At 43.9% G+C, this 15,092-nt stretch overlaps 1 protein-coding gene across 1 annotated transcript in view; it reads left to right on the top strand.

Annotated features, from left to right (window-relative positions):
* Positions 1-11,808: 11,808 nt before the first annotated feature.
* Positions 11,809-15,092, top strand: part of LOC311105612 (chloride channel protein 2-like) — a gene marked incomplete at both ends in the record, with an annotated part of 74,099 nt that continues 70,815 nt past the window's right edge. Inside the window, one exon of the mRNA XM_084147813.1 lies at positions 11,809-11,853. Within this exon, the coding sequence (XP_084003939.1) occupies positions 11,809-11,853 (45 nt within the window). The remainder of the gene's footprint in view (positions 11,854-15,092) is intronic.

The following is a 15,092-nucleotide window of genomic DNA, read 5'->3' on the forward strand; positions in this document are numbered from 1 at the left end:
CATATTTGTTTTTCCCTACACCCTACCATTATCCCTTACTCTCACCTTTGCCCCTTACCCTTAAACCACTAACCCCTAACATTCCAACATGACCTGACATGTGTGTGTTTCAGGTGGAGTTGAAGGCAGAGCGTGTCTCGCACCTGAGGCAGAACCCAGAGCTCCCCGCCATTATGGCCAACTTTTTGCTGTTTCTATTACTATGAAAACCAAGCGACGTCTTATGTTTGCCCCTGAAGACTTCTCCCCCTTGGGCTCCCAGGGGGCACTTTCAACACCTCCTCACCTTGAAGACACACATTTGAGCTGCGTCTCAATAGTCTAGTAGCTTCCTCTCACAGGCACTTTACTGAGGAAAATACTCTTCTACTTAGTACTTATAATAATAATAATATGCCATTTAGCAGACGCTTTTATCCAAAGCGACTTACAGTCATGCGTGCATACATTTTTGTGTATGGGTGGTCCCGGGGATCGAACCCACTACCTTGGCGTTACAAGCGCCGTGCTCTACCAGCTGAGCTACAGAGGATCACAGTAGTACTTGTCACTAGTATGTACAGAGGCCCTCGAGATCATCAAATATGAATGTTTTTATGGAAGAATTGTACTTTATTTTGTGATACTGTTTTTACTGTCTTCTGTTTTTGTTTGTATGAGCTGCACTGAAACTCTGTGCAGCTCATACAACTCTGTTGCTATGGCAATGGCAAGAGTTACAGTTATGTCAGTTGGTGTGAATAAAATAAAATGTATTATTTATTGTCTTGTATATTTTCAATGCTTTATTTCTGATAAGAATTTTATTCTCGAGTTTGATAATTTCAGTAACTGCTACATTGCTTTGGCTCTGATGTGATCACCCCATACATTTGTAAGAATAAAGTTATAAATGAAAGTAATGCTATTGTTTGGATAACTTTGCTGCCCTGATTTCCTAGGGATATTGTCATGTATACTCCCAACACATATCAATTAATTAAATCAGACAGCTGGCAAAGATGTTCAATGATTAATCATTTTACAAAACACAATGCATTTACTAACAATTAACTGTTTTATTGTAAAATAAACAACAAAATATAAAAACATTTAAAATATAAAATAAACAAGTTGTCACGAACGTCATGAAAAGTGGACTAAGGCGCAGCGTGATATGAGTACATACTTTAATAGGTACTTTTCAAATACAACAAAACGAAACGTGAAGTCCTCGGTCATACACAAACCTACACGGAACAAGATCCCACAAAACACAAGTGCACAACAGGCTGCCTAAGTATGGTTCCCAATCAGAGACAACAAGCAACAGCTGATTCACGTTGCCTCTGATTGAGAACCACCCCGGCCAACATAGAAACACATAACCTAGAACAGAACATAGAAAACGAAACATAGACACTACACAAAGAAACTAACACCCTGGCTCAACATACAAGAGTCCCCAGAGCCAGGGCGTGACAGTACCCCCCCCCCCCCCAAAGGCGCGGACTGCGACCGCGCCAACATAAACCCAACAGGGGAGGGGCCGGGTGGGCATTCCACCTCGGAGGCGGATCCGGCTCCGGGCGTGACCACCACCCTCTAACAACCCCCCGGTAGCGCCCCTGGTCTGGTCCCGCTGGCTGGAGCTGGACTGGACATCGGTGGAGCGGATTGCTTAGGCTCCGGTGTGGAGCAGCTGACCGGTACCTGACCAGGCACCGGTGAAACAGGCACGGGCTGTGCCGGACTGACGACGCACACCACAGGCTTGGTGCGGGGAGCAGGAATGGGACGGACCGGGCTGACGACGCGCACCACTGACTTGGTGCGGGGAGCAGGAACGGGCCGGACCGGGCTGACGATGCGCACCACTGGCTTGGTGCGGGGAGCAGGAATGGGCCGGAGCGGGCTGACGACGCGCAACACTGGCTTGGTGCGAGGGGCAGGAACGGGCCGGACCGGGCTGACGACGCGCACCACTGGCTTGGTGCGGGGAGCAGGAACAGGCCGGGCCGGGCTGGCGACGCGCACCACAGGCTTGGTGTGGGGAGCAGGAACAGGCCGGACCGGGCTGGCTACGCGCACCACAGGCTTGGTGCGGGGAGCAGGAACAGGCCGGACCGGGCTGGCTACGTGCACCACAGGCTTGGTGCGAGGGGCAGGAACAGGCCGGGCCGGGCTGGCGACGCGCACCACAGGCTTGGTGCGAGGGGCAGGAACAGGCCGGGCCGGGCTGGCGACGCGCACCACAGCCTTGGTGCGAGGGGCAGGAACAGGCCGGACCGGGCTGGCGACGCGCACCACAGGCTTGGTGCGGGGAGCAGGAACAGGCCGGGCCGGGCTGGCGACGCGCACCACAGGCTTGGTGCGAGGAACAGGAACAGGCCGGACCGGGCTGGCGACGTGCACCACAGGCTTGGTGCGGGGAGCAGGAACAGGCCGGACCGGGCTGTGGAGACGGACTGGAGGTCTGGAGCGAAGAGCTGACACAACCCGTCCTGGCTGAATGCCTATTTTTACACACTCTGTGTGAGGCATCAGCACAGGACGTACAGGGCTGTGTACTCGTACTGGCACTACAGCACGTGACACTGGCGCAGGATATCCAGGACCGAGGAGGGGTACTGGAGGCCACGAGCGTTGAGCCGGCACACTCCGTCCTGGCTGCATGCCCACCTTAGCACGACACGTGCGTGGTGCTCGCACAGGACGTACCGGACTGTGCTGGACCACTCGCGGCACAGTACGCAGCTCCACATACCTCGGAACCTGCCTAGTCTCACGCTGCCTAGCCTGAGTACGGGGAGTTGGCTCTGCTCTACCTCTAGGCTCCGCCAACCTCCCTTCCAGCCCCCCAAACCCGGTGGCCTCCTCTCCTAATCCCCAAACTCGCCCTGTAGCTGCCTCCAGCAGCCCCGTCGTCCATGCCGTGTGCCCCCCCAAAAAATTTCTTGGGGTTGCCTCTTGCGTGTCCGACGTTGACCCGGTTGGCGCCGCTGCTCCTCTCTATGGCACGCCTCCACCGTCTCCTCCCACGGACGGCGATCCATTCCGGCCTGGATTTCCTCCCAAGTCCAGGACCCCTGCCCGTCCAAGATCTCCTCCCAAGTCCAGGCTGTCTGCTCCTGGACACGCTGCTTGGTCCTGTTTTGGTGGGATCTTCTGTCACGAACGTCATGAAAAGTGGACCAAGGCGCAGCGTGATATGAGTACATACTTTAATAGGTACTTTTCAAATACAACAAAAACAACAAAACGAAACGTGAAGTCCTCGGTCATACACAAACCTACACGGAACAAGATCCCACAAAACACAAGTGCACAACAGGCTGCCTAAGTATGGTTCCCAATCAGAGACAACAAGCAACAGCTGATTCACGTTGCCTCTGATTGAGAACCACCCCGGCCAACATAGAAACACATAACCTAGAACAGAACATAGAAAATGAAACATAGACACTACACAAAGAAACTAACACCCTGGCTCAACATACAAGAGTCCCCAGAGCCAGGGCGTGACACAAGTGCAGGTCAAACAACTTTACCTCAAGAAAAAATACAGTCAGGTCCAACATTTTTGACACACTTGATAATGTATAAAATAAATAACATAAATACAGAGCTATATTGTATGCTCCAGAAACATTTGAAAATATATTATTTTATACTAATACTATTGTTCAGAGAATTATAACTTTATTCGTACAAATGGGGTTATCACATCAGCGCCAAAGCAAAGTAGCAGTTACTGAAATGATCACAGTCGATGATAAAGTTCTTAACAGAAATAAAGCATGGAAAATATATGACATTTTATTTATTCACACCAACTGATATAACTGTAACTCTTGCCATTGCCATAGCAACAGAGTTGATTGGAATTAATTTCAGTGTCGCTCATACAAACAAAAACAGTAGACAGTAAAAACAGAATCACAAAATAAAATACAAAAACAATCATATTTGATGATCACGAGGGCCTCTGTACATACTAGTGACAAGTGATAAACAGAAGTATTGACCTCAGTAAAGTGCCTGTGAGAGGAAGCTACTAGACTATTGAGACGCAACCACAGTGTGTCCTCAAGGTGAGGAGGTGTTGAAGGTGTTCGGTGGAAGGGAGAGAAGTCCTCACAGGCGACCATGAAGACGTTGCTTGGTTAATGTAGTAACAGGAACGGCAAGAAGTCAGCCATCATGGCGTGGAGCTCTGGGTACTGCCGCAGGTACGAGGCATGCTCCGCCTTACATTTACATTTACATTTACGTCATTTAGCAGACGCTCTTATCCAGAGCGACTTACAAATTGGTGCATTCACCTTATAGCCAGTGGGATAACCACTTTACAATATGTTTATTTTTTATATTTTTTGGGGGTGGGGTAAGGGGGGGGTAGAATAATTACTTTATCCTATCCCAGGTATTCCTTAAAGAGGTGGGGTTTCAAGTGTCTCCGGAAGGTGGTGAGTGACTCCGCTGTTCTGGCGTCGTGAGGGAGCTTGTTCCACCATTGGGGTGCCAGAGCAGCGAACAGTTTTGACTGGGCTGAGCGGGAACTGTGCTTCCGCAGAGGTAGTGGGGTCAGCAGGCCAGAGGTGGATGAACGCAATGCCCTCGTTTGGGTGTAGGGACTGATCAGAGCCTGAAGGTATGGAGGTGCCGTTCCCCTCACAGCTCCGTAGGCAAGCACCATGGTCTTGTAGCAGTGGAGTGTGCGGAGGAGCGGGGTGACGTGAGAGAACTTGGGAAGGTTGAACACCAGATGGGCTGCAGCATTCTGGATGAGTTGTAGGGGTTTAATGGCACAGGCAGGGAGCCCAGCCAACAGCAAGTTGCAGTAATCCAGACGGGAGATGACAAGTGCCTGGATTAGGACCTGTGCCGCTTCCTGTGTAAGGCAGGGTCGTACTCTCTGAATGTTGTAGAGCATTAACCTACAGGATCGGGTCACCGCCTTGATGTTAGCGGAGAACGACAGGGTGTTGTCCAGGGTCACGCCAAGGTTCTTTGCACTCTGGGAGGAGGACACAATGGAGTTGTCAACCGTGATGGCGAGATCATGGAGCGGGCAGTCCTTCCCCGGGAGGAAGAGCAGCTCCGTCTTGCCAAGGTTCAGCTTGAGGTGGTGATCCGACATCCACACTGATATGCCACCTGGTTATCAGAAGGGGGAAAGGAGAAAATTAATTGTGTGTCGTCTGCGTAGCAATGATAGGAGAGACCATGTGAGGATATGACAGAGCCAAGTGACTTGGTGTATAGAGAGAATAGGAGAGGGCCTAGAACTGAGCCCTGGGGGACACCAGTGGTGAGAGCACGTGGTGCGGAGACAGATTCTCACCACGCCACCTGATAGGAGCGACCTGTCAGGTAGGACGCAATCCAGGAGTGAGCCGCGCCGGAGATGCCCAACTCGGAGAGGGTGGAGAGGAGGATCTGATGGTTCACAGTATCAAAGGCAGCAGACAGGTCTAGAAGGACAAGAGCAGAGGAGAGATAATTAGCTTTAGCAGTGCGGAGAGCCTCCGTGACTCCGTGACGCAGAGAAGAGCCTTCAACACACACACACACACACAAGTCAGGTCATGTTGGAAACGTAGGGGTTATTGATTTAGGGGCTAAGGTGACAGTACAGTGGCTTGCGAAAGTATTCACCCCCCTTGGCATTTTTCCTATTTTGTTGCCTTACAACCTGGAATTAAAATGGATTTTGGGGGGGTTTGTATCATTTGATTTACACAACATGCCTTCCACTTTGAAGATGCAAAATAAAACATTTTGTGGAACAAACAAGAAATAAGACAAAAAAACAGAAAACTTCAGTGTGCATAACTATTCACCCCCCCAAAGTCAATACTTTGTAGAGCCAACTTTTGCAGCAATTACAGCTGCAAGTCTCTTGGGGTATGTCTCTATAAGCTTGGCACATCTAGCCACTGGGATTTTTGCCCATTCTTCAAGGCAAAACTGCTCCAGCTCCTTCAAGTTGGATGGGTTCCGCTGGTGTACAGCAATCTTTAAGTCATACCACAGATTCTCAATTGGATTGAGGTATGGGCTTTGACTAGGCCATTCCAAGACATTTAAATGTTTCCCCTTAAACCACTCGAGTGTTGCTTTAGCAGTATGCTTAGGGTCATTGTCCTGCTGGAAGGTGAAGCTCCGTCCCAGTCTCAATTCTCTGGAAGACTGAAACAGGTTTCCCTCAAGAATTTCCCTGTATTTAGCACCATCCATCATTCCTTCAATTCGGACCAGTTTCACAGTCCCTGCTGATGAAAAACATCCCCACATCATGATGCTGCCACCACCATGCTTCACTGTGGGGACAGTGTTCTCAGGGTGATGAGAGGTGTTGGGTTTGCGCAAGACGTAGCGTTTTCCTTGATGGCCAAAAAGCTCAATTTGAGTCTCATTTCTGGCCACTCTTCCGTAAAGCCCAGCTCTGTGGAGTGTACGGCTTAAAGTGGTCCTATGGACAGATACTCCAATCTCCGCTGTGGAGCTTTGCAGGGTTATCTTTGGTCTCTTTGTTGCCTCTCTGATTAATGCCCTCCTTACCTGGTCCGTGAGTTTTGGTGGGCGGTCCTCTCTTGGCAGGTTTGTTGTGGTGCCATATTCTTTCAATTTTTTTATAATGGATTTAATGGTGCTCCGTGGGATGTTCAAAGTTTCTGATATTTTTTTTATAACCCGACCCTGAACTGTACTTCTCCACAACTTTGTCCCTGACCTGTTTGGAGAACTCCTTGGTCTTCATGGTGCCGCTTGCTTGGTGGTGCCCCTTGCTTAGTGGTGTTGCATACTCTGGGGCCTTTCAGAACAGGTGTATATATACTGAGATCATGTGACTGAGATCAAAAATGCCAAGGGGGATGAATACTTTTGCAAGGCACTGTACATGGTAATGGTAGGGTGTAGGGAAAGACTAATATGTCACCTTTCTGTCCATGAACTTGGAGTGCATCTGCATGTCCTCATCCCACACCAGACGCCTCTTCTCAAACACTGGCTTATCATCCCTCATCTCTGGCACACAACAAACATACACACAAACATGTAAATAGGGGAACATTCCTAACAGTGTGTGTCTGTGCGTGTGTACCTGTTTACCTGTGTGCATTTGGGGTGGGAGAAGCAGGATACTTATGTTGACGGGAGAGCCCACCTGCATTCGGCTGGCCAGGTGCCTGAACAGGAACAGGATATGACATCACACAGGGAGAAAGAGATGGCAGGAGCAGTGGTGCCCTGTATGTCCTGGGTTTCTCCGGTATAGGCCGGGTTACTAAAAAATCCATATACAATTGTGCTTGATTGATTTATTGATTGTATAAGTACAAGTGATGTACTCTTACCCGCCAGGTAGGAAGTAGCAGTGATGTCCTCTTACCCGCCAGGTAGGAAGTAGCAGTGATGTCCTCTTACCCGCCAGGTAGGAAGTAGCAGTGATGTCCTCTTACCCATCAGGTAGGAAGTAGCAGTGATGTCCTCTTACCCGCCAGGTAGGAAGTAGCAGTGATGTCCTCTTACCCGTCAGGTAGGAAGTAGCAGTGCCAACACTGCCAAGTGGCTGGGATGTGCTCCACTGAGTCCACCGTCCTCTCCTCCCCAAATACCTCCACCATCCCCACCACCTCCACCACCTCAACTCCCACCATCTGTCATCTGATGTCTGCATCCCAGCTCCCTCTGACCACATGTAAACCACACATTAACCACACAACATGGTCAATACATGGTCAAATCAAACATAACCTCATCCCCAGGCTATTCCACACAGCGCATATAAGCCTTGGATATCAACCACTCAAATTTGGCCTTACTGGGAGTGACCATAGAATTCTATGGAACCTACTGAGTAAAGTATTGGTCATAATTTAATTTGAGCCAATCACACGACTTCGAGGTGTGCCTCTGCGCTTGTGGTGTGCTAGCGTACGGGGGAGGGTTAGGGAGAAGGTATTGTGGGAGATGATTGGTTGGTAGATTAAGCCGATTAATCCAATGCCTACACGCCAGGAATATCTCCCGGCACTCTGTATTGGCTAACGAAGGCCACGCATGACGCATTAGCTCAACGGACTCTTTGCGTATTTGGGAGAAATATATATAAATAAATAAATATATATATATATATATTGATAAAAGTCACCTTGTCCAAGAGAGATTTACATGGTTATCAAAACGTCACACCAGGGTAAGCCTACAACCCTTATTTTAAGTGTTTCTCAAATCTCCTATGGGAAAAATGAATGGTGGAAAAACGATTGGAACCATTTCCCTGTTTGACCGCTAGGTTTTATGGGTATTATGACACCTCCACTGTAGGGCTCTATTATGGAGGAAATGTGAGCTCACCCGGGAAAAACATGCTCACAAGAGAGAGGAAACGCCTACTTACACAGACAGGAACCTTTACCATTTTTTTCAATGGTAAACGGTCTGAGTAAACTATCTTAGTTTTCCATCATCTTTGCCTGAACTTTCACTGTTCAGAAAACTTCAGAGGACAGACTGTACCATTTGAAAGACCTAGAGGGGTGTGTCGTACAACTCCAAGCCACACAAATCCAGGGGTGTAGTGCTGCCGAAGCATGAGGGCTCTCTAACTTTTTTTCAATTTGAAAATACACAAAGCTGGTAAAAATATTTCTGGGAAATGATTTTGAAGCTCAATCAATGCCTGGCAAGTTCACATAGGGCAGCAGCCTCTAAGGTGCAGGGTTGAGTAACCGGGTGGTAGCCGGCTAGTGACAGTGACTATGTTCCGGGCAGGGTACTGGGTGGAGGCCAGCTCGTGATGGCTATTTAACAGTCTGATGGCATTGAGAATGAAGCTGTTTTTCAGTCTCTCGGTCCCAGCTTTGATGCACCTGTACTGACCTCGCCTTCTGGATGATAGCGGGGTGAACAGACCGTGGCTCGGGTGGTTGATGTCCTCCTTGATGATCATAAAAGATTGGAATATAATAGCATAGCAAAGCAGGCATATAACATTACCGTTACACCAAAAACAATTCCTCATTTCTGGTGAGATTTTAGCTGAAACTGAATAGTTCCATTTTTTTTCTCATGCTGACAAAAAATCAACAGCATGCCACTATGCAGCATATATGCCTTGATTGAAACAAAATACACGAAAAGCTCATAGTTTATTAAAAACAAACCAAAAAAAACATGCCATTTAGGAGACGCTTTTATCCAAAGCGACTTACAGTCATGTGCGCATAAATTTTTTTAACGTATGCGCCATGCTCTACCAATTATTAACACCATCTGTTGTAATTAGCTCATGAAACAATAATTCAAGAAGATCTAAATGCATGTTCCCATAAAACCGATTGAGATCAAATTATTGGCATGCAGATGCAGTTTGGACATTTCACCTGTAAAATTTGAAGAATTATCAGTCACTATTTGACAGTGATGATGGCCTATTTTGAAATTACAGTGCCTTCAGAAAGTATTCATACCCCTTGACTTATTCCACATTTAGTTGTGTTACAGCCTAAATTCAAAATAGATTAAATATATTTTTTTCTCACCCATCTTCACACAATACCCCATAATGAAAAAGTAAAAACATGTTTTTAGAAATGTTGCCAATTTTTGGGAAAATTAAATAGCCTACAGAAAAACTATATTTTAGGTTATTGTCCTGGTGAAAAGTGAATTTGTCTCCCAGTGTCTTGGAAAGCAGGTTTGTAAAGCGGGTTTTCCTCTAGTATTTTTCCTGTGCTTATATCTGTATTTGGTTTATTTTTATCCCAAAGAAAAATCCCTAGTCCTTGCCAATGAAAAGCATACCCATAACATGATGCAGCCACCACCATGCTTGAAAATATGAAGAGTGGTACTCAGTGATGTGTTGTGTTGGACTTTCCCCAAACATAACACTTTGTATTCAGGGAAAAAAGTTAATTTCTTTGCCAAATGTTCTGCAGTATTACTTAAGTGTCCTGTTACAAACAGGATGCATGTTTAGGAATATTTTTATTCTGTACAGGCTTCCTTCTTTGCACTTAGGTTAGTATTGTGGAGTAACTACAATGTTGTTGATCCATCCTCAGTTTTCTCATATCACAACCATTTAAACTCTGTAACTGTTTTAAAATCACCATTGACATCATGGTGAAATCCCAGAGCAGTTTCCTTCCTCTCCGTCAACTGAGTTAGGAAGGACGCCTGTATCTTTGTTGTGACTGGGTGTATTGCAGTGGTGGAAAAAGTACAAAATTCTCATACTTGAGTAAAAGTAAAGATACCTTAACAGAAAATGACTCAAGCTAAAGTGAAAGTCACGCAGTAAAATACTACTTGTGTAAAAGTCAAAAAGTATTTGGTTTTAAATATACTTAAGTATCAAAAGTAAATGTAGTTGCTAAAATATACTTAAGTATTAAAAGTAAAAGTAAAAGATTAATAATTTAAAATTCCTTATATTAAGCAAACCAGATGGCACAAATGTCTTTATTTACGAATAGCCAGGATCACACTCCAATACTCAGACATCATTTACAAACAAAGCATTTGTGTTTAGTGAGTCCGCTAAATCAGCAGCAGTAGGGATGATCAGGGATGTTCTCTTGAAAATTGTGTGAATTTGACCATTTTCTGTCCTGCTAAGCATTCAAAATGTAACGAGTACTTTTGGGTGTCAGGGAAAATGTATGGAGTAAAAAGTACATATTTTTGTAGTGAAGTAAAAGTAAAAGTTTTTAAAAAATTAAATAGTAAAGTAAAGTACAGATACCCCAAAAAACTACTTAAGTAGTACTTAAAAGTATTTTTACTTAAGTACTTTACACCACTGATGTATTGATACACCATCCAAAGCCTAATTAATAACTTCACCATGCTCAAAGGGATATTCAGCGTCTGCTTTTATTTTTGTTATTTTGTATTTTTTTTTACACATCTACCAATCGGTGCACTTCTTTGCAAGGCATTGAAAAACCTCCCTGGTATTTGTGGATGTATCTGTGCTTGAAGTTCACTCATCGATTGAGGGTCCTTACAGATAATTGTATGTGTGGGGTACAGAGATGGAGTAGTCATTAAAAAATCATGTTAACCACTATTATTGAACACGGAAAGAGTCCATGCTACCTATTACGCGATTTGCAAAGCACATTTTTACTCCTGAACTTATTTGCCTTGCCATGACAAAGGAGTTGAATACTTATTTTTTATTAATTTCTAAAATGTGCTATTAACAAAATTCCACTTTGACATTATGGGGAATTGTGTGAAGATCAGTGACACAAAATCTCAATTGAATACATTTTAAATTCAGGCTGTAACACAACAACATGTAGAACAAGTAAAGGGGTGTGAATACTTTCTGAAGGCACTGTAGGTATGCCTAACTTGGTGTTTGAGGGTATTACAAATATAACATTTTCTTGAGACAATATGTATGGGCATAGGCAGACGTTGCAATTGGAGGATGCATTTTATGAATATTATATAATAATATTCAATAGGCTACATCTATCGGTACAAACCTTGATTGAGAAATGATGATGTAATTTACTTTTTTGGGGGCGCTCCCGCACCTAAAGCACTACACCATTGCACAAGTCCCGCCTCTGTGTTGAAGAGATTTGGGGATATAAAATGAAGGAACTTTGTTAATGCAGCACTTTTGAGATCATATCGTGAACGTCATCAGCTTCACGACACATTAATCAGCCAAGTGTTCTAGTCACTAGCAAACAAGAGAGAGCATTTGTGTTTCACTCCTACCTCAAAATAATTCCGCATCCTCATCTCTCGCATCTGTCTCTCTGCCGGTAGAGCGAGCCACACAGCGCAGCCATGGCCAGCAACGATCAGCGGGGGCTACATTATGAACAAACTTTGGTAAGTTAACTTGTTGATAGCTGAGGAACGGAGAATAGCTGAAGAACGTTTTTCTCCGTTCTCTCGATTTACAAGAGCGTTCATCAGCTAAGTTGCCACTTTAACTTCACTTCGTTACACAGTGACATCGGTGTGTGTTGTCCGTGACACCTGCTTGAGCCAGTGTCGTTTACTGTTTTTACGTCTGGAACAGCTTCAAAGTCTTATGTGCCTCCGTTTGGTAAAATGAGAGGTCACGACATGCTTATGACAGAGAGGTTTATTATTTCACTCTCACAGTTCGTAAAAATAAAATAAGAACGGGTAGGCATATTTTAAAACACTGCATCACAATGTACATAAGGTGAGTATTGGTAAAGTGGGACACTTAATTCTTTATTGTAAAGAAGGATAAATTAGAGAGTATATGAGTAATTTCAATATTTTTATGATAAACTTCAATTATTCATACAAATGAAATGTATTAAAACATTCTTTAGGTATTTTTGTGGAACATTAAGCATGATCATTTATTATTATGATTACCATAATGATTATGATTATTATGATTACTATTATTATTATCATCATACTTGATTATAAGTAAATGATGTAGCCTATGTGTAATTGTATAGTCTGTAATATGTATATGTAATGGACTCCCGAGTGGCGCAGCGGTCTAAGACACTGTATCTCAGTGCTAGAGGCGTCACACTTCGATTCCAGGCTGTATCATAATCCGGCCGTGATTGGGAGTCCCATAGGGCGGCGCACAATTGGCCCAGCGTCGTCCGGGGTAGGCCGTCATTGTAAATAAGAATTTGTTCTTAACTGACTTGCCTAGTTAAATATAAAATAAAAAAATACATAAAATGAACTTCATCTAGGCCTATCAGCTCAACACTATACTCTAGTGGACTTTTTGTAGAATAAAACCAGAAATGCCTCACCCCTCAACAATTTCAATGACTGTTTTATGGTCAAATACAGCAAATTAACTTTTTTTGTATGGTTATGAATATAGCTAGCTAGGATTTTTTATGTTGGTGAGGTAATATCTTTCTAAGTAAAATGCAGTAATGCTAGCTTTTGCTCAAGCTAGCTGATAGCAGATTTGAAGAAAATGTAATTGAACATTTGATCCTATTTAGAAAATGTATCTCTGTAAAGAAAACATGTATTTCATAATCCCCAAAAATATTTTTTCTGCATTAATATGTCCAGAGGAGTGTCCCATTGACAGTAACAGGGTGTCCCAGTTTGACAGTAGGCAATTGGCATACTGGGACACTGTCAAAATGTCAATATTCTAAAAATGTGATAGTAGTGAGAAAACCATTTACAGTCATTTTGATTTACAATTACAGTACATTCCATTACAAAATATGTTGTAATGAAACACTGAATATCCATTCTTCGTTTTTTATAACCTTAACATTATTTACCTCAGAATCCTATGTCATTTACTTACCATTATGACTCTAGAGACATATGTCATTACAGGGGATGCCACGTCCACAATGATGACGTCATACCCATTGAACCCATTTTTGTATCATCACATACTTCCTCACTAACACACAGGCATTGATTGTTGGTTATGTTATTGTACACATTTAAAGATATCCATTACAAAGCTTAAGTGTCCCACTCTGCTAGGTGTCCGACTTAATCAATACTCACCCTACAGAAAAGACAGTTCTCTCTCTCTCTCTCTCTCTCTCTCTCTCTCTCTCTCTCTCTCTCTCCCTCTCTCTCTCTCTCTATCTCTCTCTCTCTCAATTCAATTCAATTAGCTTTATTGGCATGACGTAACAATGTACATATTGCCAAAGCGTCTTTGGATATTAAGTGAAACATTTACAATATTAACATAATTAAAATAATAATAATCAATATTGTCAACGGGACAATCAGTAACAACAATAATCTCTCTTTCTCTCAGGCTTCATCATTACCGTGACCGCTCAATGCATAGGCTACACTAGTTGGAGTAGCAGTCTATTCCGTGCATGAATAAAGCCCTTTTCTCACCAACTGCGTTGCGATCTTTTCGTCCGAATTCCGAAAAAAAGTACAGATTCCGATTTTGATGCACTAACCATTCACACCAAGTCCTAGGCTTTTCCCCTCCACTTCCCCCCTCAAAATCGCATAACTTCACCAATGCTGCGGTCATTCTCAGTGGCAATATGTTGTTCAAAGTGGCTAGAGGACGCAGTAATGAGAGAAATATCACATATTACTGGAAAAAAATAATGTGCTACTGAAAATATTAGGATAAGCTATTCATCCTGTATCATTAAAGGAGCTTGTCTACATTTCATTCAGTTGCACCCCATTTATTAAGAGTGGAAACGCAAAACTGGCAACTGTTGTCATTCCTCAATATGCTGACCATCATGACACACATATGCTGACCATCATGATGCTTGCTGCCTACAGTTTTTTTAAAGTGATGAAGTCCAGACAGGCTTATTTTAGGAAACTTTCTGAATGAACCTAGAGAATTAGCAAACACATACAAGCACATCCACCCACATATCTCCTCATGTCCACTAGATGCATCGAACTCTTTGCGTTCTGGCAGAAGCCATTCACTGTCAATGGAGCAGTCCACAACACTATGTTGGGGATGGTGCACTAGGCTGCGGTGCATTCTGTGTACCATGTACATTCAATATTTTAACCTTTACGGTGTGGTGGTACATACAGAAGTGCACACACAGACTCCAACTAGCTAGCTTTTAGCTAATTGAAAAGCAACGCACATGTGCATAAAGTACTGAAATTGCGGGCTAGACATCCCGCAAAACAAAACGCAAATGCATCTGGTGGACATTGGGTGTAAAAGGACCCATCAATCAAAGCCGCCTGCAGCAGATCTCACTCAGACACGTAAGCAAATCACATTTCTCCGTTCCCAAAAATGTATAAAAAATATTGCTTTAGCTTCAAATCCTTTCTGGAGGATATCAACACTATAGTCTATATTATAGGATAATGCTAAATCAATGTGACCTATCATATAAATTGATGAGGAAAGTTTTAAGGGGGAGACATAGAGAAAGCTGTGATAGATCAAGATGAAATTGACAACCAACCATTAGAAAATAGAAACACATGCATGCAACCTGTCCATAGCAACCTGTCCATAGCCAAATGATCAGCCTTTGATCAATTTTAGTGAAGCAATGGGTGGTTATGTTGACACTACATTTTTTTGCGATAACGATACTTTGGGATAAATGACGAAAAAT

This window comes from Coregonus lavaretus (assembly GCF_964263955.1).
Source record: "Coregonus lavaretus genome assembly, chromosome: 30".
NCBI lineage: Eukaryota > Metazoa > Chordata > Actinopteri > Salmoniformes > Salmonidae > Coregonus > Coregonus lavaretus.